The following is a 26,485-nucleotide window of genomic DNA, read 5'->3' as shown; positions in this document are numbered from 1 at the left end:
AGCCTCTGGCTCATGGTATCCATACGTTCTCTCTAGGTTACACCATACAGTCTTTTCTCCAACCAAAAGACTGTGATGTTCCCTTCTGGAATTTGCTTTTAGGAAGATTATAATTCCTTTCTTGTTTTACTCCAACTCTTCGTGGGTGCTTGCTCTGATAATCCAGTTGCCATGTTGCTAGCTACTTCTTTATGGCCCAAGAAACTGATGGCAACAGAGAATGTAAACCCACCACCAACCAGAGCAAGAGAAGATTCTCCCAAAGTTGAGCCTTCTGCTTAGACTGGAGTTCACCAATCCTGTGAGGGACCCTAAAGCAACACAGAAGTTCTGACTCACATGGAGTAGGAGACAATGTTATCTGAAGCCACTCCATTTAGAGGTGGTCTGTTACATAGCCATAGCTAAGTAATGACAATTTTCTCCTTTACCAAACTCACCTTTGCCCCTTCCTCTGCAAGGTTTCAGACTTGAGTCATAAAACATCAACAAATGCAAAGTTTCAAACAACTCAAGGCCACATTCCTAGTTTGTCCATAGTCACCTTTAAAATGTCTGCACCAAAATGCAGAAAGGTTGACAAATCAATTTTCTGTGTGTTAACAACCAGATGACAGATCTGCAACCACCCTTTAACTAAAGAGTTTTCAATTTTGAGTCTTCCCTCAGTTTCCCCAGATATACCTGTATCCCCTACATCTCAGCGGTGCTGTTCTCCAGGACCTGAGAACCGTTCCACTGAAAGCCCATCAAAAAGACCAGGAGCCCCATCTCTCTCTGTACCCCTAGGAGGAATTAATCTCAGTGTTGGTGATTATGTATGGCACAGTGAGTGGACAGGATGCAATCTGATTGAGTTGGCCTCACTCCTGGAAGAGGTCATGAGTAAATAATGTTCTAGAAGATTCCTACGCTAGGAACTCAACATTCTCATATGGACCAAGAATTGCTTTATTCTTAGTGTTGACTCTTCTTTTTATCTATGTAGAGAGTGGCAGAGCCCAAACATACACCCTTACCCCCACATATCCACAAACTCAAAACCACTGACTTGATTTCTCTGGAATTTGCTTCATCATCACCATTTAGCAATCTTCACAAGAAGTCCGTTTTGGGCTCTTTCCCCAAAGTCTTCACATTCTTTGTCTACATTTTTTCTTCCATCCTGAATTTTCCATGTGCTCAGAATTTTTTTGGTATTTCTCTCTCACATTAATCTATCATTTGTCTTTATGGTTTATTTTGTGTGTGTAGGTGTTTTGCCTGTATGTGTGGTAACCTAGGAGGCCGGAAGAAGGCATTAGATCCCCAGGAGCTAGAGTTGCAGATGTTTGTGAGCCATCATACACATGCTGGGAAGCAAACCTCTGGAAGAACAGCACGTGTTCCTAACAGATAAGATATCTCTCCAGCATCAATGTTTATTTTTAAAATGATGTATATGTGTCATGTGTCAGGGGATGTCTTTGGAGGAAAGAGACACTGGAGTCCCTGGAGATGAGTTTCAATGGGCTGCAAGCTGTCTGATATGGGTGTCAGGGACCAAAGTCAGAGCCTGTGCTGGAGATGTGCACAATCCTGACAGTGACCACTCATTTCCATTGCTACCGTTCTGGCTCAAGACTACTGCACCTTGCCTGAATTACTGCAATGATTTGATTAGTCTGTCTCCAGCTTTGTTCCCTATGATGTATCCTTGATAGAGCAGCCGAAATCTTCCTTTAAAAAATATGCTCGGCCATATTGCTCATCTGCTCAAAGCTCGGCAAAGTCCTTGTGGTGTCTACTGACCCCACAGCATCTGTCCCCGCCTCCAAGGTCATCCCCAGCCTTCCTCCTATTCCAGCCACACTGGCATCCTTGCTATTTCTTCCTTCAGAAATCCACAGAGCATGGCTCAGCAGATGCGGTGGAGGGTAAGCTGCAGGGAGGAGGGGGAAAGGCTGCTCAGTGGGTGCTGCACTAATCAGGGTTCTCCAGGGGGCGGGACTGCTGGGACGGATGTGCTTATGAAGAAGAGGCTCTGGACCAGCTTCTGTGACAGGGTACTCCAGCAATGGCTGTATGCATGCTGGACGGGCGTAGCACTGAGCAGATACTCAGTCTGCGAGGCTGTGCGTCCAGATTCTTAGTGAGCTGTTGATCTTCAGGCCACATCGGAACTCAAGAAGCTGATGTCAGTGACAGAAGGGGACACCAGGGACCGACTCCTCCACAGCAGTGAGAAGCCAGGGCAGGCAAGCCGTGCTGTGTTCTCCTTAAACTTCTATCTAGGCCACCTGTTAGATGGTGCTGTTCGCTGGGGAGGGTCTTCTTGCCTCAGCTAACTGGTCTTCGACATTCTCTCACAGACCTGCACAGATGCATGCCTTAGCCAGCCCCGGATCTAATCCAGCTGGCAATCAGATTTAACCATCCCAGCTGGTAAGTTACCAGCAGGTAGGGGAAATGAATGCCGGTGGAGCAGATCTTTGCGTCCACAGGCTAAAATCACCAGGTGTAAAAAGGCAGCCATAAGGTGAACTGTACCAGAGGCCCAAATTCCATGAATGATGTCATCATTCAAGTTGCTACACTCCAGGAAAAAGCCAACATATCTTAAAACCATATGAAAAACCACTTTAAGTGCAAAACAGGGTAAGCTGAGATAATTGAACAAAGGTTTTCACCTGCATGGGACAGTGGAGATACACAGGATGTAAGAATTCAGTCGTCACAGACTATGGAAGATGCCCAGTATTTTTAGCTCTAGCAACTCTAGCTAGCTAGGAAGAGCAAAGTTACCCTCATACATTTCCAAAACAACCCCTGGACCAGTTGTACATCCGGTGATCTCTTCTGTGTCACTGGCCAGTGGTCTCTTTGCGTGACTGTCCCACTGGCATGTCCCTCCCTCTTTGGTTCTGCTGGACTTTACCTCTGCAGCCCTTGCCTACCGCTGAACCAATTCCTGCCTGCCACCATCACAGGACACCTCACCTCCTCCTGCCCACACCTGCTGTCCTTCCTTTTGTCTTTGCACACCTCCACGAATGGCTCTTAAAGTTCTGTATCACCACATAATACTCAAAGTAGCATTTCTAATTGTTAATGTGGTCATTCACACCCAGAAAAGCATAGTGTTGGGTTCCAAACCACACTGGCCATTTCTCCCAAAAACTTTGTGTTACAATGGTTATATACGGTGTCTGAAATGGCAACGTCAACCATATCCCTAATCCAGAAAATGAGGACTGCCTTGGATTCCCTCCTCTTCCTCCCCCACATGCCTGTTCGCTCAGAAGACTCTTGGAGCCATTTCCTGTCTATTGCTGTAGTTTAGTTAGAACATGGTCACCGCCTCCCAACGCAGCTCCCACTCCAAGTCACTTCTTGATACTTCCACAAAAGGAATTTCTGTTGATAATAATAGTAGCTAACATTCGCTCCACGCTTATAATAGGCCACGCACTATTCTAAGCGTCTCCTGCCTATTTTAATCTGAGCTGCCACTCACAGCCATTGTTACGCAACACTCACATTTCTTACATTTTAATGCTGAGGTCAAAGAGATTTGGAGGGGCCAAATAACTTTTCTGTTCGTAGACCTAACTCAGGAGTGACAACACTGGGATTCCAGGGCTCTGTGGCTGCCGAGGTCATGCCTTTCACTTCCCTCCTTTGGACCTCTCCTCTATCATACTGAGTCTTACAGTCTTCTGCTGAGCTTCTTTCCCACTGCCTGTTCCTTCCCACTTTGCTTTTTCCAATGTTTCATGTGACTACCTGTGTATTCATCACTTACCTGTCTGTTTAATTTCCTTTTATTGAAAATATATTTTTTTTCTCAAAATATCTTTTGGTTCCCTTTCCCCAACTCCTTCCAGATTCTACCCACCTCCTCACACACCCAAATCCACACCCTTCCTTTTTTTCCCCCAATCATTAGAAAACAAGTGGGCATCTAAGAAAAGGTAAAATAAAATTTAATAAAATAAAAACAACTACAACAAAAACCAAACCAGAATAAGAAAAAAAAAAAAAAAAAAAAAAAGGCAAACAAGCTAACAACAAAAAAGAGCCAAAGAAAACACAAGAAATACACATAGATACAGAGACATACAGATTCACACACACAGAAATCCCATGAGAACACAAGACTGGAAACCACAATATATTATTAGCAAAAGACCTGTAAGGAGTGTGTGTGTGTGTGTATGCAGGAGTGTGTGTGTACATGTGTGTTATGTATACAAGGCGATTTTATAACGCGTGTGCGTGTGCACACACACACAGCATTATGAAACCCAAACCTCCAAAACTACCATTGAGTTCATTTTGTGTTGACAATCTACTGCTAGACATGGGCCTGTCCTTAAGTAGGGCTTGGATACCCTTTGCAGGCTGTTATCAATTCAAGATAGTTTCTGAGTTGGGAAGGGGGCTGTGCCCACTGGCACCCCATCTGACTTAGACCTGAAATATCCACTTACTAATTTATTTACCAACTATTTCTGATGGGAGAGCTGTGAGTGGTCAGTGTGCTCCTTTGTGTAAGTGTCCTTGAGTGTGTGTGTGTGTGTGTGTAGAGGCCAGAGGCAAACTCAAGTGTTGGTCTAAAGGTGCAGTACCCATTTGTTTGTTTGTCTGTCTGTAACAGAGTGTCTCTTTGGTCTGGAACTAGCCAAGGATCCCAAGCTGGCTGGCCAGCAAGCCTTTGGGATCTTCTCAGAGCTAGGGTTGAAACTGGTGCCATTATGCCTGGCGTTTTTGTTTTTGTTTTTGTTTTTAGCTGCTGGTAAGTGAAATCTGTTGTCATCCTTCTGGCTCATTTTTTGATAGAACGGGCCTACTTTCTACAGCATTTCCTGAGACTTTTTTACACTTAACGGGCAAGCATGTTCCTGCCAGAACTAGCTCCCCAGATCTCACGCGCTATTTCAAGAAAATGCCCCACTAAAGTTCCTAGTTTTTAGTTCTATGTACAACCGCTGTTCCCAGGCGTCCTCCCACTCTCTCCTCCTAACAGCTAAGAGAGAGGTGGGAGGAGGAAGTGACTAAGTACAGGTGACTCCAACCTCCTCAGGTGCAGACACATAAAGCTGCATCTTTAGCTTTTCTTTGCTTAAACCCCGGGGTTGCTTTACGGATCTGACAGAATGAAGCAAACAAGTAAGCAGCGCTTTGTGAAGAGTGCTACAGAGCGGTCTGTAAATGGAGAGTCCAATTACCCTTCCATGGAGCTATGCTATCTCTCCAGCAAGAAAACAGGACTTCCTAAGCAAAGTATGCCACACACATGTTCACAGTGAAGAGGAAGAGGAGCCCTACAAAATAGGAACTTGGCCTGGGAAATTTCTTTTAGTCGTTGTTGCTAAAGTCAGGCTTACAATTTCAGCGGGGTTATGCACAGAAAAGGGTGTTAACTCGAAAATCTCCGTAATTTTCCCGGGAGGAGCCCCTCCCTTCTGTTCCCTGGAAGTTTGGAGCCCTTGGCAAATGTCCTCTTCGGAATCCCAGCGGATTCGGTCCTTTCCCTCTTAAGAGTCTCTGCCTCTCCACGAACCCTCCGCCCCCCCCCCCCACCCCCGGTCTCCCGAGACCCCCGGCGCCACCATGGACTACAACTCCCGGCGTGCCGCGCGCCCGGGGCTGCTCTGGGCTCCGCGCGTGGCGGCCACCGAGCGGCTGGGAGGGAGGTAAGTGATGGGCTCACAGGCCGTCCCGGGAACACGCCCGCCCTCCCTCCTCTCCAGGATGAAAGTAACCAGTGAACACCAGATACCGACAAAAGCAAAAACAAAACAAAACAAAACAAATTACCCCCAAACGCTCTACCCGCGGTCCCCGTGTGTTTGGCGCCCCGCTGGCGTGCACTTTGTCACCTGGAGTGGAGCGGGGCAGAGTTAGCGGGACCGGACGGGACAGGACGAGGTGCTAGGCTCGGCGCCACACCCCTAGCAGCTCCCACCCAAGGCAGGGCGCTCTGTTCTCCCTCAGAATCTCAGCAGAAACTTTCCTCTCTGTCCCCTGCGCCACCGCGAGTTGCTTAGCCGACCGCTGGCCGGGGACCGCGCCCGCCCTTTGCCCTGGAGACGCCCTTCGGGACGCGTACAGCCCTGCCTTCGGGGACTTCGGTCCAGCACGGGACCAGGTGGAAGGTTCCTACAGAACAGCCTGGCTTTCCGGGACCGTCGGTGCTTCCTGGAGGTGGGTGCGAGTCAATATAGAAACCACTCTCTCCAAGTACCTAGTCTCCCGCCCTTCTTGCCTGGCCTCCCCTCCCCCACCCGAGGGCGCTTTCAAGTGGTCCCAAAAGTTCTCTGTTCCAAATGGTGAGGCCAGGGTATCCAAAGTGACCTTAGTACAGACGTACTGCCTTGGAACGACTTGTTTGGGCGCCCCCCTACACACACACACACACACACACACACACACACTCACACACATTCACACAAGTCAGTTCATTCCAAACACACACACACACACACACACACACACACACACACACACACACACACACACTCACACACATTCACACAAGTCAGTTCATTCCAAAGATAGAAACTAACTGGTAAGGACACCTCTATGGCTCACTCTTGGAGAAATCGGACCCGTTTCCTATCACACTTCCAGAAACACATTTATTTAACAGGCAAAGTTTTTTGATCACAGCAGGCAGGAAGGGAGAGGCTGGCCTTTTTTATGTGAAGGGGAAGGCACTTGGAGAAACTTCACAGAGCCCTTCCTCTGGTTAGTGTGTCTAAGGAAGACTCAGGTGCCTACATTTCTTTGACCCTTTCCCTTGGAGAATGTGATCGGAGGTGCTTTGAGAACTGTTTGTTCTGAGCTGGGTTGTCAGGGCACTCTCCCCTGGCTCCCCTGCCCAGCGGACTTACAATCTAAGCCCTTCCCCCAAGGGCTTCAGTTGGGAAATTGGTGAGTTTCGCACCAAGTACCACAGTATGGATCTGTTGATGAGTTAGCGCTCCACGTCCCTCGTTATGATCATTTATGATAATGCACCCATGTGCTCAACACAGGACTCAGAAATATTGAGCATTTACAATTTACCCCTAACCCCTAAAACGTTACAGTTGCTAAATCTTTCTCAGCTGTGGTCTTTAGGGAAGCTGAAAGTTTCTAATGCCATTCCTGAAATCAGGTGTGTGTGGGTGTGGGGGTGATTTAGGAATTCAGGATCCAAATTTAGAACATACTGTTGGCCTTTGATCTCTGAGTATCCTTAAGGATTAGTAAAGAAAAGGAAAGGCACTTTCACCTCAGTTTTGCCTAAAATCACACATCACACTTGCTGGGGACGGGGGATTCTTGAGCTTCTTCTAAGGAGCTTGACTTTGACATATTTTGAGGGGATTTAATTTGTCTTGTCATTGTTTTTTGGTTTGTGTTTTTGTTGGTGGCAAGTGTTGGGGGCTGGTAGACATCTTGAATTTAAAGTCTCAAAATGTTGATTGATATATATTTTCCACTTATGAGGTTTATGGGGCAGGAATAGCCCCCCTTCTTCACGAGCACGTGCACACATACACACACACACACACACACACACACACACACACACACACACACACACACACACACACACACACACACACACACACACACCCCTGCAGTCCCAGCCAATCCAGGAACTAACTGTAAGATTGACCAGGTAACAATGGAAAACACATTCCAAGTCTCTTTGCTCTACTCTCAGTTTCCTGAATTGGAACTTAAGATGGTGGTAGGTTGGCACGCCTTAATTGTATGCAACTTGGGCAGTACCAAATGCTCATGGGTTACAAGCGCTGGCTGAATTTTTCTGGGGTGGTGGTGGTGGTGGTCACCTTTTATGCAATTGAGATAAACCATGAAACTTGAAGTGTTTTTCTTGTGTAGAATAAGGAATTGTTTGTTCCTGTTTGGTTTGGTTGGCTTCCTTGGATGGAAAGTGAATGTTTTCAGGAGCCCTGGTCTGCTGTTTTACATTCTCTCTGAAAGATGCTGCTTTCTACCTCAGGGACGGAAGGGATATGCTAGCTGGTCAGAGCTTTCCTTCTAGTCACAAAGAGATTACTTAAAAGCAGCTCTGGGAACTTTGTCCACACCTCTGTTAGGAAAAAAGAGTAATGCGGGGCTGCAGCTTCCAGAGTGTTCGCTGCACAGCCCAGAAACCCTGGGGTTTTTCTTCTTTTTCCCACGGGGAGAAAATGAAATAGTTTGAAACATGGCATGGCTACGTGCGGCACAGCAGTAAAACCTATGTAGCAACAGGGAAGGGGAGGGAGAAGTAAGAGGCTACAGAGACAGCTTAGTCTTCCTGCCAGACTTGTGCAAGGAGCATTCTGCCTGTTTGGAAGTGCGGGAGGTGGTTAGTCAAAGTGAACGGGCTGTAGCTTTAAAAAGTCAGCCATGAAGCAGAAGGCAGTTGCGGCTTGTGTGTGATTCCTAACGTCATGTTGGCTGCGAGCCAGCCTGGTTTTATTTCACTGTGTCAAATTGTACCTCCTTATTGAATTCCTTTGCCAGACTGCTTTGTGAAAGAAAACATTGGGGTTTCTTTGGCTGTTTTTGATAAGCCTATAACAAAAATGATGTGTTTTAGTTGCTTCTAGGTAGGTTTTCGTTTTTACTCTTTCAAGAAAGAAAAAGAAAGTAATAGTGGTGGTCATAAGACAGTGTTAGCATGCTGTTGCAGAGTGCCACTGTGAGTTGTTCTGTTTTGTTTCTAAGATGCTTAGAAGACGGTGAATGTGCCATAGTTTCCAGCTAGAGTGCCATTCTTGTTGTGGCTGGAGCGGCAGCACTCTGTCCCTGTCTACTCTGGGATGGATGGATGGGTGCTAATACCCATCTTATATTAAATGCTGCGTTTCTTTAGCAGCGATCTTAAGACTCTTCGCAACTGGAAGGGGTGGTGTGTGTGTGTGTGTGTGTGTGTGTGTGTGTGTGTGTGTGTGTCGGGAATGGAGATGATGATCCCACACTCGCAATGTTGTTTGCTAGTCATCCACTTCTGGCAGAGTGATAGCATCTGGGAACTAACTGAACGATGCACTCGCCATGTCACAGCAGTGCCTGGAGAAGGAGTGTGGAGTTCTAAAGTGATTTGAGGGGGAAATGCATTTAAATTATGACTTCAGCTGCATATGAGGCAATGTATCTCCAGGGCAGGCTTTTTGTTTTGAGTTTCTTTAAAGCAGGTCCCTCCCCCTTCCCCATTTGCTAATTGTATACTAGTTGTGGAGACTTTAAAAAAAAAAAAAAAAAAAAAAAAAAAAAAAAATATATATATATATATATATATATATATATGTTCCTCATCTGATAAGCAAAAAGACAGTGATGTTACTGTATCTCAAATGTTTTTAATGATTTTACATAAATTTGATGAGCTGCTTACCCCCACCCCCACACACATCTCACCACCATCATCAGCACTCTTTCTGTGATAAGCTATCTGGGTTGTGTTGTTTTGGTTTTTGAGCTTTCCACTTTACCTCAGCATGGCCATCTCCCAGATGGAGCTTTGCTGAGCCCACGTAAGGTGGGGGGAACACTTTCTGACAAAGGCTTTAATTAAGTCCCTTCTGCACTTCACTGAAAGCTAGAAAGCAAGGGGAGTGGGCCAGGGAAAAAGAGGATAAAAGAAAAAGGGGGGAAATCACAGCCCATATTGGGAGGGGCCCCAAGGGGAGACTTGTTTTTCTCTCCTTTTGAGTGTGAGGCCAGAGGCAGCCCTGCAGGTCTTCACTCTGTGATGGGAAGGGGGCTTCAGTTTGGTTTGCATGGTCTTACTGTCCAGGCAGGGAGCGTCCCCAACCAGACATCCACTCTTGCAGATTTGATCCTATCTGTCTAATCGGAGCACGCTGGAGATTTCCACAAGCATGGGCGAAGTAGTGGGAAGCTGTGAAGGGACCGGTGTGTTTCCCATTGAGAATATGTACTCTCTCCCTTTCTAAGGATTAAAGCCAAGCTGCTCTCCCTTGCTTAGCTGCTGGAGGAAAGAGCCCTGCAAGCCCTCCCCATGATCTCTGTTGACATGGACAACAAGGGAAATGCCTGTGTTGGTGTCAAAAAGTAAGTGAGGCCGACTGCGGAGTTGTGCTTCTGCCAAGAACCCAGGGACCTGTGTGTTTTTATTCTCCTTAGCCGCTGTAGAGCAGAGTTTGGGGGTCTCTTCATCCACACTGGTCAACAGCCACCTGTCCCCTCCCCCCCTTAATTCTAGTTGCCTTTTGTGTAGGCCAGTTCTATGACAAATGGTGACCTTGGGCATCAAGGCTGGTGTGTGTGTAGAAGCTGAGGGTTTCAGGCTGTGGATCACAGAGGCCCTACATCCTCAGATGAGACAAAAATAGAAGCAGGCCCACACCCACACCCACGTCCATAGGCTGCTAGGGCCGGAGAAGAGAGCGAGATTGAGTTTCCGTGTTTGTTTTAATAATAACATCACCTCTAACTCCAAAACTGAGAGTCATCGTGGGGGAGAAGAGAAGTTCGCGCTGGTTAGATGCTAAGATTACCAACTTCTCCGCTCAAGTTTTGAATTTTTCCTTGATGGTAACATGTTTCAGTGCATATGGAGGGGTCTCTGTGAATACCTCCTTTCACATGGGGCGCTCCCAGTTATGTTTGCTAAGAGGCACATGCTGGATTCTTCTCAATAGGATAACATGAGGGGATTGCATATTTTCCTATACATAGTACACTATAGGAAAATACTAAGTTGCTAGATACCTGTGAGTCTGTCTTGCCCACTGAGGAGCTATATTGAAACTGCAACCATCTTGGTTGCAAGGAGGAAGGGACTTCCAGGAGGATGCTCTTCCCTTTTGTTTAGCATCTTGTCCATAGACGCCATGACAGGTGAACAGGGAGGCATGTGCCACTTTCCTCATCTCCCTTAGTACTCTTTCCTTCCTATCTTTTTTTTGAGTCCATATCCCCAGGAAACCATTGATATCTGTCACTATAAACTAGCTTGTCTTTTCTAGAGTTTTGCAGAAGTGAATATATAATATATACATATAATTGCATATAAAACACACTTATGTGCTGGCATCTCAGCATGGTCTGTAGTTTATGTATATTATGGTATTACTGGTTCCTTACTTTTTGTTTTGCTTTGTTTTGTTTTGTTTTCTTGTTTGAGTCAAGGTTTCACTATGTAGTAGCCATTGATTGCCTGGAACTTGTTCTATAGACCAGGCTGGTTTCAAGCCGACAGAGATTTGTCCACCTCTGCCTCCCCAATACAGAGTAATATTTTATTATATGGGCATACAAGTATTTATCCAGCTACATGGTGACAGAGAGTGGAGTTGTTTCCATTTTGTAGGTATTATCCAAATAAAGTTGCTTTGATTGTTCAGGTTCAGGTCTTTATGTAAATGTGTGCTTTATTTCATTTGTGAATGTACTTAGGAAGGAATTAAAAGTACTTAGCTATGTCATAGGTATATGTTAAGCTTTTAAACAAATTTTCCCCAATGACGTTACTATCAATGATGCTTATTTCAGCTGTTCTATTTCCTCATGAAATTCTTTTCCTATTAGAGATAGTTGGCTAGGGTTTAATTTTTCACTTCCCCAAAGCCTTTGACATTAACTGTCTTCTCTGATGCTAATTTGGCACCCATTTCTCTTCTTGCATGCACAGTTATTCAAATCTTTCACCTAAATTTTATTGGCTTTTATTCATATTTGTTGACTATTTTATTGGGCTAGTTTTTTTTTTCACACTTATGCCATAGAACTTCTATATATTATGAACACAAATTCTTTATCCTGACTTGAAATTTTCTTACAGTTCATGACTTGTTTTATTGTGCTATCTTTAAAGTCTTTGGAAGTGCAAAAGGCAGCCGGGCGTGGTAGTGCACTCCTTTAATCCCAACACTGGGGAGGCTGGGCAGAGGCAGGCAGATCACTATGAGTTTGAAGCCAGCCTGATCTACAAAGTGGGTCTAGGACAGCCAAGGCTACACAGAGAAATCCTGTCTTGAAAAACCAAACAAAAACAAAAACAAAAACAAACAAACAAACAAAAACAGTGCAAAATTGATTCTATGTTGCTGTTAATGTAAAGGTATGGCCTAATAAATGTTTATTATTATGCTATAATTACTATGACAGTATTTTTAACCCGCTATTAATCAATAAAACAAAGACATCTGTTACATTCTAAAATAGCCTTGCTTCGCCTGGGCCTGGGCAGATATGAATCCCCTAAACTACCTCCCAAATCTCCCTGCCCCAATCCCATGGCATCTGCTTCTAATAATGTCTATTCAGCTGTCTCCCATCCATAATCCCAAATATTTGCTAATGTTCTTCATCTGGGCCAAGTCCTCCATCCACACCGGCCATGTGCTTCTTACACCTCACCCATGGTGGCGGCCTCCTTCCTTCTCTTCTCTCTCACTCCCTCCCAAGATCCTCTTCCTGTCTGCTTCCTTTCCTAAAAACCACTCTGTCCAGAAAGCCTATGAACTTTCACCACGCCTACCTTCCTCAGGCCCTGCCCAGGTAACAGCTTACTTTATTAGTCCAGCAATGAGGTAAGGTAAAATGGCAATACTTGGGGTACATGACAGTCTGCAGTAAGAATCTTGGGGGGCGGGCAAGCAATTGACAAATACAAAGCACTAGACCATTGTCCAACAGTTCTGTGTGGGCCTATTACTAGACTATTTTGTTCCGTTGATTGTTTGCACATATGTGTACCAGTGTAACCATGGATTTGCTAACTGTGATCTCAAATCAGGCAGTGTTAACTAACTTTGTTCTTAATTGCCATGGTAGTTTTGGTTCTTTATATTTCATTATGGTTTTAGAGTCAGCTATTTCCACCCCCCCCCCCCAAAAAAAAGAAATCTGGTGGCATTTACATTGACAAAACCTACTGACATTTTAATTAGTATTTGCGTAAATTGGTTTGGGAAGAACTGACACAGTATGTGGTGATTTTTGATTGTATAGTAGGCAGATTGAACTTTATTACGTTGGGTGCTGGATTTTCTTAAAGTTCCATAATTGCTTGATGTAGGTTCCAGGGTACTGTTCTCTTGAAAACTGTTTAAAGTTTCTCTTCAAAGTTTTATTATTCCAGTACCAAAGCTGCATTTTTGTTGTTGTTTTTGTTTGTTTGTTTTGTTTTTTGTTTGTTTGTTTGGTTTGGTTTGGTTTGGTTTGGTTTTTGAGATAGAGTTTCTCTGTGTAGCTTTGGCTATCCTAGGCTTGCTTTGTAGACCAGGCTGACCTGGATCTCACAGTAATCTGTCTGCCTCTGCCTCCTAAGTGCTGGGATTAAAGGTGTATGCCATCATGCCCAGCCCAGAGCTGCATTTGGTCCAAGGTTATTTCCTGGCCTTTTGCTGAGGCAAGACCCTCCTTTGTACTCTCCCGGTGGTCCTGAGTTACGAGATTTTCCTCTCTGTCGGGTGGAAAAAGGCACTATTTTTGTCCATGCATGATCTCCAATTTTTTTTTCCCCTCTAAGTACTTCTGGGTGAATTTTTTTTTTTTTTTTTTTCCTAGCCTCAGATAAGTTCTACAGAGATGTTGTTAAGAAATCTGCTGAGCACTTCAGGGAAACCCTGTGCAGGTCTTTTGAGTTAGTCTCTACATATCTTTCTCTTCTCCTAACTGTTAAGAGTGCACGTTGAAAACCTTCTCCAGGACCTGAGTCTTTCTCTTTTTTCAGGGTCATGATCTTTTTTTTTTTTTTTTTTTAAAGATTTATTTATTGTTATGTATATAGTGCTCTGCCTGCATGTACACATGCAGGCCAGAAGAGGGCACCAAATCTCATTATAGATGGTTGTGAGCCACCATATGGTTGCTGGGAACTGAACTCAGGACCTCTGGAGGACCAGTCAGTGCCCTTAAGCTCTGAGCCATCTCTCCAGCCCAGGGTAATGATCTTTTAGTGACTATGACTAGTGTTTTGAGCGGCTTGTTACTTTCTTTATATCTTTTGCCTGTTTATTTAGTTCTTTTATAAGAGTAGAAGAGTAAGCATGGCCTCCACCCTGACTGGAAGTAGGCATCCCGCCTGATCCACGCGGCCACAGATGGCTCTGTAACCCTGGAGATGGGGAGAGTTGGGTTGTAGTGTAGACTCTCAGAAGGCACAAAACATAAAGTTTTAAAGATGTGGCTACGTGCTTGGCAGCCTCTGCAGCCCCTGCTTCTGAGTCTCCATCCGACCTCATCTCCATCGTGGCAAGCAAGCATGCCTCTGGATGCTGCCCATCCCTCACTGGGATCCGGCAGCCATTCTAAGCTAACCTGTGCACAAGGACATGTGAGATGTCACTTCTAGGCACCGTGACTCATTTACATCCCTTGTGCTGGTCTCTTCTGCTTAACACTGTAAAAGGACCATACATTTTAAAAAATATTTCAATCCAGAGAATTCTTTTGCATTCCTTTTTTGCTTCTTGCTTTATATATTATAGAAGAAAGAGGGAAGGAAGAGGAATAAGAAAGTAAATACCATAGAATATTAACAAACGGGGAATCTGGGTAACAGATATATGTGATGTTTGCACTGTTCTTTAGTTTTCTCTAAGTCTGAAATTATTAAAAAAAAAAAAAAAAACACTTTGTGCCAATGAAAAAACTCAGAAGAAAAGATATGTCTTCCTTAAGGAAAAATGGAACACTCTCAACTCAGATTAGGAAACCAGAGGCCAGCATGCCTGACATCGAAGGTTGCACTTGAGACTTTATATCGAGTCCTATGTTCAGAGCACTTGGAGTTCTCCTTGATTTTGCTTCTTAGCTATCAGAAGATCACACAAACTTAATTGATCCCTCCTTTGATTCTCTTGGCAATAAAGAAGAGATTGAGAGTTGCCAGGATCAAAAGAAAATATGTGTGTAATGAATTACATATGCAGTGATCTGCAGTGACAGTTATTATGCTCCGAGTCGGAAAGCATCACAATACACAGTACCTACTGTGAGCATGCCTACCTACTGTGAGCATGCCTACCTACTGTGAGCATGCCTTGCGCTGGCTTCATAAATATTATTTCATCTAATTAATGCAGTCTTTGATATTTAAATATAGTACAGCATTTAAAATGACTAGCCAGAGGTCAGAAAAGTTGCTATGTGAAATAGATTTTTATTTCAAAAATCACAGTGGGGAATGGCAAGTCTGAGATCTGAACCCAGCTGTTTGGAATCCAAGACAGCTCATTTTCATCCGAGACAGGTTCTGAGTTACAGCAGCCTTTTATCCAGTCCCGTAGCCGGAGTGAGTCTGGGTGTAGGCGCTTTGGAGCAGACTTGTCTCAAAGGTGAACTGGATTCTTTGTCGTGGCTACAAGAGAATACATGGAAGATTGAAACTCCAATTTCAGGCCCTTGCCTTTTCAGACTTATTGACCTAAAAGAGCAACGATACATGCTAAGACACATACTTGATATTCCTAAGACATTGTCATCATGCATATTCGTGAGGACGTTCTCATATGATACCTCGACAGTCCTGGACACACCGCAGAGTTCTCTTTCCTGATTCAGTCATGCTGAGACCCCCCAGACTGAGCCACAGAGCTCTTGGATTCCTAATGTGGTCCCTGTGTAGATATTTGTTATCTTGCGTCTGCATCAATAAGATGCCAGCAAGACGACAGCCACAGCTCCGATTCCACTTGTGCTCTCTGAGGGCCAAGAGGAAGTGGGTCTGGTGTTTCTGCCCTTCAACAGTAAAAGCATATCCATACGATAACAGAAAAATACCGCAGACAGGAGCACACATCCCACCACACAACATCCATACCATAACAGAAAAACACCCCGGGCAGGAAGACACATCCCACCACGCATCCATACCATAAGGGAAAAATAGCCCAGACAGGGGCACACACACATCCCACAGAGGAGATGGGATTTACTTGGCCAGTTAGCATGTGAAGAGGCACTCAGTTCCAGGAGTGACAAAGAAAATGCAAATCAACTCACAGTCACAAACTCATTCATTCACTTAGCAAATGTTTAAAAAGATGAAAATAGCTTAGTCTTAGAATTAAGCTTAGTTGTTTAGGAGTTAAGATGTTTTTTTGTCTAGATAGATGTCTTAAGTTGATAGACATGAGATATGATAGATATTGATTTTCATTCAGAATTTTAGACTCACCAAGATAGCAAAGATGTTTTCTGCAAGGCTGCCAAATACAATTAGCCAAAACACATGAATGTAACATTTATATAATTCCTGATTGTTTCATGATTCCTCTTGCTGGGTGTGGTTTTTTAAAATGTATGTATAATAATATAAATATGTCAAAAAAGCTATAATTTGGGAATTATGTAAAAATTAAAATTTAAAAATACTTAAATTAATCTTGATAATAACCAAAGATGTATTTAGAAGTAAAGGTAAAATACTTACCTTAGAATATATATTATATATGGTAAAAATGTAGTAAATATGTGTTAAAAATATAATAAATACTATATTAGTTCAAAAAAAGAGATGAAAATACCAGTCATTATAAAGGGTGTGGATTTCTAAGATAATACTTCAGAATGTAGATGCCTTTGGAAAACAGTTTATTATTATTTTCTTGCCAATACTGTATATATCATATATATACGTACATATATATGTGATATCTGCCATAAATATAAATTTTGAGCCACCTATTTAATTTAAAATTTTCTAGAGTTCATTTGTGAATCAGATGAAACAAATTTCAGTAATGCATCTTATGTAACTATCAAAAATGTTACTTTAACATGTTATCAACGTAACATTATTAGGATATTCTACATTTTATGCCATGATTTTTATACCCATTGTGTAGTTTTCCTTTTTATGTATCTCAAGTGGAACACAAATTTTTCTTGTTATATCTGCATTTGGATTTCATATAATTTACTGTTGGAAAAGGTGTAATCACGTACATAGCCAGCTCCAAAGATACTGATTTGCTATTGTCCTTTCTACTAGGCTGTGGGTTTCCAATGTTCATCAAGTGTCTGTCTTGTCATGGACTAGTTAAAGTTTATTAAGCACTAATTGGAATTAGACTTTGACTGGAGCTATTCAGAAGAGGGCATTTAGCTGCTACTTTAAACATGTGAGCAGAGCCCTCAGTGACCAGAAATAAAACAGATAGGGCGATTCGAGTGACAGAAGTGAAGCGACGGGCACAGGGAAGGCGAGGCTGTTGTCTATTTAATTTCAGTTCAAGTCAAGGCTATGTTTGAATCAAATCTTAACTACTCCATGAAGACAACTCGGAATAGACAGAAAGTTTGCCGAGTTATTTGCTTCCCAGAGCTCTCATTACTTGGGTGTGCTGCAACTAAATGCACTGAACCTTTATTTATCTTAATAATTTTTAAATGAAAGAATATCCCGTCTAGAACCTTTGAGCAGTTGTTGCCTTTTCCTGGCTCAGCCTTTAGCCAGATCTCTGTATGTTGATATGATGGGAGTGGGGGATAGAGACAGTGCTAAATCTTGTTGTTGCTTAGTTCTTAGGTTTTTCGTAAGCAAAGAAATCAATATTAATATATTAGAATTAGAGTTAAATTAATTTTAGCCAACGGCTATTTTAAAACATGGGCAAGGAGTAATTTGATTTAAAAATAACTCATAAAAATAAAGGCAGTACAAAATTAGAGTACATTTCTGAGTGTAAAAATAAATGATGTTTAGAAATAGTTTTATGAAAAGAGCAGTGTGACAGATATATCATCCTAGCCATTAGCCAGGATCTAAAGTGCCTTTCATCTCCTAAATTAAAGGAGAGATGTAATCGTTTTAAAAAGAGAGAGAGAGATGTGAAATTTACATACATTATATTTACCCACAGTGTAGATGCAAACTTAAAAAGAGGCGGAGTTTATTTGTGCTCATGTATCTCAGAGGTTTTAGCCAGAGTCAGCTTCTTCGTGAGGTGTGACATAGCATCATGGTGGTGAGAACGTGCCCAATGGTGGCTAAGCAGGAATAGAAAGGATGTAGGGCAAGACTTAACTTTCCATGACACCCCCACCCCCAACCCCCATGACGTATTTCCTATGACTAGGTCCCACCTTTAGCACAATCATCTGCCAATAGTGCCATCACACTATGGGTCCATCAGTGGACTCTAATGAGCCAGTCACTGTTACATGAGCCCCTGGGGACAAGTGTGCGTCACACCAAACCTCACCACTCTTGTTCCCAGAGGCTCCCAGTCTTCTCATGATCCAAGATGCACCTAATCAAAGGCCAGGAAGATCCTTCGTCTTAACAGTTCCAACACTGTTCAAAAGGTTAAGCCCAAAGTCTCCTCTGAGACTCGCTCCTGGAAACCCAACCTAAAATTTGTATTCTTATAATATACAGTTGCCTAGGAAACATTCCTAGTTAAACAATGAGATACTTGGAGATTTTTGGAAACCAAAGTAAGACCAAAGCCCAGCAGGCAACATCAAGTCTGTAGCTTGTTCAGGATAGAAGGATGTACGGTGCAAGGAGCTCATGCAGCCATGCCCTGTGGTCTTGCCAGTAAAGGCTATATGGCCCGCCCCTTGAGTTTGTACCCCTGGTGGACTGCAGCTCTTCTTGGCAGACATTCATGTTTACTGGAGACACTCATCAACTTCTTAGGGCCTCCCTTGCATCTTCAGATATACTCTCATGGTTTCCTGTAGTTCCTCTCTGCAGTTGCCCAGGGGGAATCTAATGCTGCTGCCCACTTCCTGCTCTCCAGAAGGTTCCGTGAGTCTAAAAATGTATTATATTCTACATGCCTACCAAACCAGTAAGGCAACGGTGACATCAGAGTTGGCCTCCAGCTCAAGAAGCAGCCAGGTCTCTCAGGCTGCAACTGCTGTGGCTTTTGCATGGCCAAATCTCAGGGAAACTGTTCACTACATACCCTGGTGCAAATGGGATGCCCTAGAGTTACTCTCTTGGCAAAGGAAAGTCTGTTAGGTGAATGTACATTTTGTGCCAGTGGCCATACATACTGGGTAGGAGTCTTGTTTTCATTTAGTGTCCTCAAGGCTTCTTCCTTATTGTCAGGGCAAAGTACCTGGCTTCGTTTTAGTGACAGGTCCCTAACAACTATAATTTCTTTGGTCCCAACATTGAACACACACCTTTTCTGCACAAAGTACAAGTCTTTCAAAATTGGCCTGCTCTGCCTTTGCTTCCAGTCTTCACTGTGGCTCTTACTTGTAAGTCAGAACCTACACTGGCGTTGATGCTAAGTAGCTAGACAATGCCCTCCTTTCAGCTCAGCCTCCCGTAGAGTCTCAAGGCACAGACAAGATATGGACAAATGCCTTGCCAGAGTATAACCTGAAGGCCACTAACCAATTCATTAAAGTTCTCATTCCTGCAACCTTATGGTCAGACATTTACTAGTTGAGCTTTCTCAGCTCTCGGCTTTCTGATTCTCCATCAACCTCTTCTTGGGGCTCCCTAGCACCCCTCCATCCTCTCCCTCCACATGGTTTCAAGTTCTTCCCAGAAACCAATCCCAGTGTTCTAATTCAAATGCTCACGTAAACGTGTCGTGACAACTCCATTTCCTGGCACCAGTTTTCTTTATCAAATTACCAGACATGAGAACATCCTATTTCCGTTGTTCATCACCCTACCGAATTGTTTCAGGGTGGATTTGCAACACACTTAAGGGAATATCAAAATAATCGTTATTGTATTAGTTAGAATTCACTAGAGGAGCGCTCACCCCCCACTCTCCCTCCCCCCATGCTGCGCGCACGCGCGTTTGTGAGTGTGTGTGTGTGTGTGTACGAGTTTGTGAGTGAACACCCTCACCAACATTCCCAGAAGTGTGCAGATTGACAGTGAAGATCAGCAACCATCACAACCTTCCTTCCCGCTCTGGCCAGGAAGGTGTTTATAAATCATAAACACCATGAAACACACGTGAGCTAGATTCTGAGAGCGTTTCTGCTGTTTTTGCCGGCCTCTGTAGAAAGGCAAGTGGAGACTCTTTCTGCCAGCACTAAAATTATAATGTATTGTCCACTCAGTGCAGTTGGCAGCACAGCAGCCTCACAAAATTAGGATTATGTGAATATGAAAAAGTTCTTAATAACAGCTAAGTGAATTTACATATATGCCAGTTTTCCATTTATTGAGTGTCTAACATGATTATTGTGTCTTTACCTCTTCTTAAAAGTGAATTATTTCACTAAGGGAGAATATTTTCTATTGTGTATTATTCACTCATGGTATAATTTACACTGGTACATGGCGTTTCTAGCCATATGCTCATGGACTAAAAGGGTGAATGGAAACTTGAGAAAGTAAGAAAATTAAAGCTACATTTTGCTACTTATTTTCTTTATAATATTTTATATGAAGCATAAGATTCATACACATTTTCAAAGACATTGTGCCTATAAAGTATTCATAAATTTACCAAGTTCATATGCATTTTCAAAGAACGGCTCCACTGTGATAGTAAATATTAATTATCAAAGAGACCATGGCACCCTGCCTTCTCATTTTATCAATGCAGACCTAGGGTCACAGTGGATCCACCATCTCAGAAGTATGTTGAACAGTGCCATTTAAATTCCTGCTGGCATCTGGTGTGTACTTTTGACACGTGAAGAGAATAGGCCATATTTTAAAATTTTTTCATTAATTTATTCTTGTTACATCTCAATGGTTATCCCATCCCTTGTATCCTCCCATTCTTCCCTCCCTCCAATTTTCCCCTTATTCCCCTCCCCTAAGACTGTTCCTGAGGGGGATTTCCTCCCCCTGTATATGCTCATAGGGTATCAAGTCTCTTCTTGGTAACCTGCTATCCTTCCTCTGAGTGCCACCAGGTCTCCCCCTCTAGGGGACATGGTCAAATATGAGGCACCAGAGTTTGAGTGAAAGTCATATCCCACTCTCCACTCAGCTGTGGAGAATGAGAATAGACCATTTATAATGGAATAAAGTTTATATCAGATTGGCACCAAAACATCATTGAAGCAGACATAGTAACTTCCAGCAAGCAGAGAGTCATGTAGATCCACACTCTAAATTTACCCAGTGTCTAGAGTCCTGCTTCTCCACATCCCTTAATGCTGCCTTGAGCCAGGCAGTGATGTCCTTGGACCTGTTGCTGAAGTCACTGGGGGCCCAGCAAACCCTTCCTTCTCTGGAGGCCTAGCTCGGCAATCAAGTGTTCAGGCCGGGCAGCTAACCGGTCTCTGCTGCGCATATCCTAATTAGCACTATGCTTATCCCTCAGTTCTAGCATTACTTGGCTGTCTCTAACTCTGTTTTCCCTCACAAGATCAGCACTTCTCCAGGGACAACTGTGCACTCTCTGTCCTTCATCCTTGCATTTGGTGCAATAGTGAGAAGACCATAGCAGGCAATCAATAGTTGGATGAGTGCTAAGTCCAGTGGGAAGAGCTTCAGTTTGCAGTAGAAAATGTCTGAGTCTAATCCGGGGCTTGCTCTGTCACACAGCACTATGTGGGGTGAGCTCCTTCCCCGTTCTGAGTGGGTTTACGTTTCCAGTTCAGATGGGGGTGGAAGACTGACCTTTTGTGGCCCATGACAAGGGTATCATATCCTGTAGTGAATCCAAATGACAAGTCTTTGTGCGTCCTCCCACACAGCATGTGAGAGATGCCGGTAATGGAGCTGAACATGTCTTTCTTCTTAGGACATGAGTGGTCCTGTACTGTTATTTTTGTCTAAATTGCCTCAGCCTGCCTGTGAGAAAGTTCCACATTGCGGGAAACTTGTAGCACACCACCAGCAATTTTGCCGGCCTTTTTTTCTATAAGCAGTTCAAATGGTCAAAGGCATCTCAGAATTGTGGGAGTGATGCTGTCACAGCAACCGGCTGGGAATCCAGAGAGCCTCCCATCCTAAAAGCATACTGTAGCGCACAGTTATCACGATCACATGGCCATTCTTTATGAAGGCAAGTGGCTAATTGAAGTCAACCACAGGAAGTGTGGACTCAGGTATTTCCTGGGTACTTAAAAGTCTGCTCAGCGGGACTCTGCTTGTTGCTAGAGGTGAGGTGATTAGAAAACCTAACAGATTTGTTAGAATGGCAAGCTCCTACCTATCACGATCAACTGAGGGAAGGAAAGTGGAATCTTGGAAAGATTCCTATGTCAGATCACATTTATTTTACTAGGATGATGGCAAAGCTCAACACATGGATCACCCCACACCCCTGGTCACACTGGTATAAAAACGTATAATTAGTGCCTGACAATCTTAGGGTGAAAATGAGTGCCTCCCCTCAGTGCACATCACTTGTTAAGTGGCAGGAAGTTGTGTGTGAAAAATACAAGGCTGTTATGGTTGGTTTGTTGTTGGGTTGGTTTGTTTTTGTCAGTTTGGTACCAGCTGCAGTTATCTGAGAAGAGGAAACAACAATTGAGATTAGCCTGTAGGCAAGTCCATGGTCATTTCTTGATTTACAGTGGAGATGGAAAGGGCATTACAAGTGGCACTACCCCTAGCAGGTGGTCCCAGGGCCTAAAACAAACCAAAACAAACCTCAGTAAGCCACGGAGGAGCAAGCTGGATTCATCACTCCTCTGTGGCTCAGCTTTGGGTCCTGCCCTGACTTCGCCATGATGTACAAGTGTTGGCTAAATGAACCGTTTCCTCCCCGTGGTGCTTTTGATCATGGCATTTCTTCACACGAATAGAAACTCTAAGACACAGGCACACACTGCTTACCTGTTCAGGCTAAATTCAGAAAGGAAACTCTTTCAGCCAGCGGGCATTGGCTCTTAAGTATTTTCAAATTAAGTACCACTGAGAGATGAGCAGTCACACATCTGTCCATTGGTCAGCCACCTGCTCCACTTTCTTTAAGAACGGAATTTGGTTGGCTTGTGTATTTGGTTGGTTGGTGTTTTGTTGTGGTGGTCATTGTTTGTTTGTAGTTGGGTGTCTAGGTTCTTGCTGTGAGTGAAACACTAGGTCTAGCCTCTGGTCATTTAGATGTGTGAAGACTTATTGGGGTCCCTCAAAGCCCAGGCATTTTGTCCTAGCAACAGCAAAGACCTTTTCAGCTTGCACTGAATGTTGAACAGCCTAATTCCAGAACCTCAGTCTTCCCACTACGATGGAGGTTTTGGTTATCATCACTGACCCCACATGTCCTCCAGCTCCCATCTCTGCTCTGAGCTTCAGATTCATTAAGCCATCAAGTGACAAAAGCCCAGGGGTGCTGCCCCAGTGAAGACACCACATCCACCCGTTCAGTTTCCTGCCTTGTCCCTTCCCTTCCTTCTCTGTGTGTAGTCCAGCACTGAGCCAGGCTAATTTTCCCATTGAGTACTACTTAATCCATGCAGCTCCCTTTCGTATAGCCACTACTCTGGTCTGAGAGCCTGAGCTCAGAGATGACTGCAGGACGTTTCTCATTCACACCCTGCCTCTCCTTCTCACTCCTCTCCAATGCTCTTCTGAATGTGGCTCTAACTGTGTCACTTCCTTCCCATAAGGCCATTCACCAACTTCCTGCTTCTCTTAGCAAAAGTCTGGACTGTCATGGCTCCTTGGCTGACTTCATCCCTGCCGCAGAGTTTAGAGTAATCTTCACCTGGGTTCTTTATGCAGTTAATTTCTGATGGCCGTTTGGACCTTGCTTCAGATGAAACATCCTAGGTCTGTCCTGTCACAGCACAGTGTTCGTGTCACTCCTAGCTGTACATCTGCAGAATGCTGGGAGGCACATAGTGTCTTTTGTTCCCAAATGTATCCCTGGTAGGAGAGGTGGAGGGCTTTGGCCTGAAGGACTTCCGTTAAGCTCATGGGAATTTACCACAGAAACAGGAAGCCTCTGAAGGATTTAATCAGAGAACCAATGTGCTCAGTGGACTTGCATGAGTGGACTCATGCCTTGCATGAGGCATAGACAGATACTCTGAAATGAGTCTGAGAAGAGGCAGAGTCCCAGGCACTGCTGAGCACTCCTTCTCTTTCCCCACTGTGCTTTTATCCTTCCTTTCTAAACCCAGAGAGAAGGGTTCCCTGGGCCTCGCAAGCAGATGCCTGGATGACATCTACTTAACCACTGTGATTCCCTTTGGACAGTGTGGACTGGCTTTCCTTAAGCACACGCTTGACACTCGGAATAATGCTGCCCAGGTTCACGTGTGTATCTTTGGTCCACATCTCTCACTTGAGTCCAAAAAACAGTCTTTAACCCACCGTGGAAGGTGCTACATGGTAATTAGAATGGAGTACTGGGTCTCAGAGCAGATTATAGTTAAGTGCTTCCCTAGTGGTGCCAGGAAGGACCTTAGAGCAGAGGGTGACCCTTGACCTGGTAGGAATGGTAAAGTTTTATAAGAGGCTGAGACAGAATGTAACAGAGAAGCATGGTCTAGCAAGGAATGGTGTTTTGAGTTGCACTGCACAGTACATAGTCATACAGAAATTACAGTAAACATATTAAGTATGGCCCACCAAAAAGAGCAGACCACTCTAAATGTCTCTGGCTTAAAACAAAGTATTGGTGGGAATCATTTTTATTAAAGGTCAGATACTTGGCTAAGACAGCATTCACCAATCCCATATGAGTAATGATCACAAGAACCCAGGACTTATTAGACGCAGCATGAGTCCTTCTTGGGTAGGCTGGCATAGGTCCTGAGGGAAGTGAGCACCAGGCTCAGACCGGCCCTGGGAGGCAGGACAGTGAGCCTGTGCACACACCTGCATCCATGCCGGCTCTCACAGCTTGGGTTTGTGTCTTGCAGTTCCATGGAAAATGGGAGGCCTCCCGATCCTGCAGACTGGGCTGTGATGGACGTTGTCAATTATTTCCGAACAGCAGGATTTGAGGAGCAAGCCAATGCTTTTCAGGAACAGGTAACGCAGACTGGAGAAACACAGTTCCCTCCCTCCTACAACTGGGAAGGGAATCAAGAGGGAAACCATAGAGCAGAGGTGGGGTACAGAGGCACCGAGATGGCGAGCAGCAACATCAGGGGCGTCGGAGCTGAGGTTCCTCCCTGCAAGAGGGAAGTCAGAGGCTGCAGCTGCAGAGAGGCAGGTGAGGCTTGTTTCCACTGGAGCCCTCTGAAGGACTGGCCTTGCTCACGAGTGGAGAGAATCAGGCCTGTCTTCTCTACAAAGGAGGAAACGGGCAGCAGGAAAGAGAGGAGACAGACTCCCGGGGGCACACACAGCATTTTCTACTGTGGCTGCCTCTAGGTCCCAGGGGACTGTCTAGCCTCAGTGATTTGCTTTACAGGTGCTCATCAAGGTAGAGCCCAGGGTGCAGGGACAAGTTCAGGTTCCTGCGCATGTGCATCTGTCTGTTTATGTGTGTGTTTCTGACTCTGTGTCTGTGTGTGTGTCTGTCTGTCTATCTGTCTGGGTTCAAGTTCCTAAAGTTCTAAGTCTTTGTTTCATATCTTTAACATGAGGCTGTCCATTCCTGATTGACAGGGCTGCTGTTCTGACAATTTAAAGGGAAAATATACATATTTTCCCCAAAGCTCTTGACACAATGTAGATGCTCACAAAAGTTCATTTCTTTCTTGGGGTCCCAGGGATTGACATTAGAGACAGGGAAGAGCAGGCATCTGTTCTCTGGGTGATCTGTGACTCCAGTGAACATGCCAAGCCAGCCCTATGGGCGTGGTCCTCCCAGAGGCAGGTGGGGGAAGAACTTGTGGGCCACGCTTCAGAGCATGATGCTCCTACCCCTCTTTCAACAGAGGCTGTAGTTATCTGGGCATTAACTTCACTGTCTCATAATCTAGTTGAGAGAATTAGAAGCATTCCTTCGCCAGAGCTTATTAGCACGGCAAAATTCAGATAAAATAACCTTTTAAATGCTACATGCGCCAGTCTCCTCAGGCAATATTTCCTTCCAACTTGATCCTTATACATATGTAGCTTTTTGCTAGTTTAGAAAATTTGCCAAAATAGAAGCATAGATGACTTTACACCCACTAGAAGAATTAAAGTTAGAAAGAGAGTTGGTGACAGATGTGCATGTGTAGCAAAACAGGGTGCTCCTACGTTGCTGGGGAGAGTGTAAAAGAAACACTCACACCTGCCAAGATCCAGCAGCTTCACTCCTGTAAGAATATATCTGTAGGGAGGCAGAGGCAGGAGGATTGCTGTGAGCTCGAGGCCAGCCTGTTCTACACTGTGAGTCCAGGACAGCCAAGGTTTAACAGAGAAAACCAATCTATCTATCTATCTATCTATCTATCTATCTATCTATCTATACACACACACACACACACACACACACACACACACACACACACACACACATATATATATATATATATATATATATATATATATATATCTGTAAAATTTTTATTATTCCATAGTGGGCAAATTGAATCCTGGGAATACAATTGTAGTCAAAATGAAGGTACAAACTGGGATGCATATGTAATGGAATACCACCCTGTAGTGAAACCAATTCCTGATATATGCAGCAGTTCAGATGAGTCTCAATAACATACTAGATGAGATAAGCATTGTGCAACAGAG

The 26,485-nt window shown here is 44.1% G+C and overlaps 1 protein-coding gene across 3 annotated transcripts in view; it reads left to right on the top strand.

Annotated features, from left to right (window-relative positions):
• Nucleotides 1-5,583: 5,583 nt before the first annotated feature.
• The window catches only part of Samd13 (sterile alpha motif domain containing 13), a 35,162-nt gene continuing 14,260 nt past the window's right edge, over nt 5,584-26,485 (top strand). Inside the window, exons 1-2 of one of the 3 annotated variants that reach the window (XM_051165400.1) lie at nt 5,584-5,678; nt 24,724-24,835. In XM_051165400.1, the coding sequence (XP_051021357.1) occupies nt 5,596-5,678; nt 24,724-24,835 (195 nt within the window). In that variant the 5' untranslated portion in view covers nt 5,584-5,595. The other 2 variants (XM_051165402.1, XM_051165401.1) reach the window with 2 other exon arrangements.

The sequence above is a fragment of the Acomys russatus genome, chromosome 23 (assembly GCF_903995435.1).
Source record: "Acomys russatus chromosome 23, mAcoRus1.1, whole genome shotgun sequence".
Classification (NCBI taxonomy): domain Eukaryota; kingdom Metazoa; phylum Chordata; class Mammalia; order Rodentia; family Muridae; genus Acomys; species Acomys russatus.
This window is presented reverse-complemented; position numbering and strand designations above follow the sequence as displayed.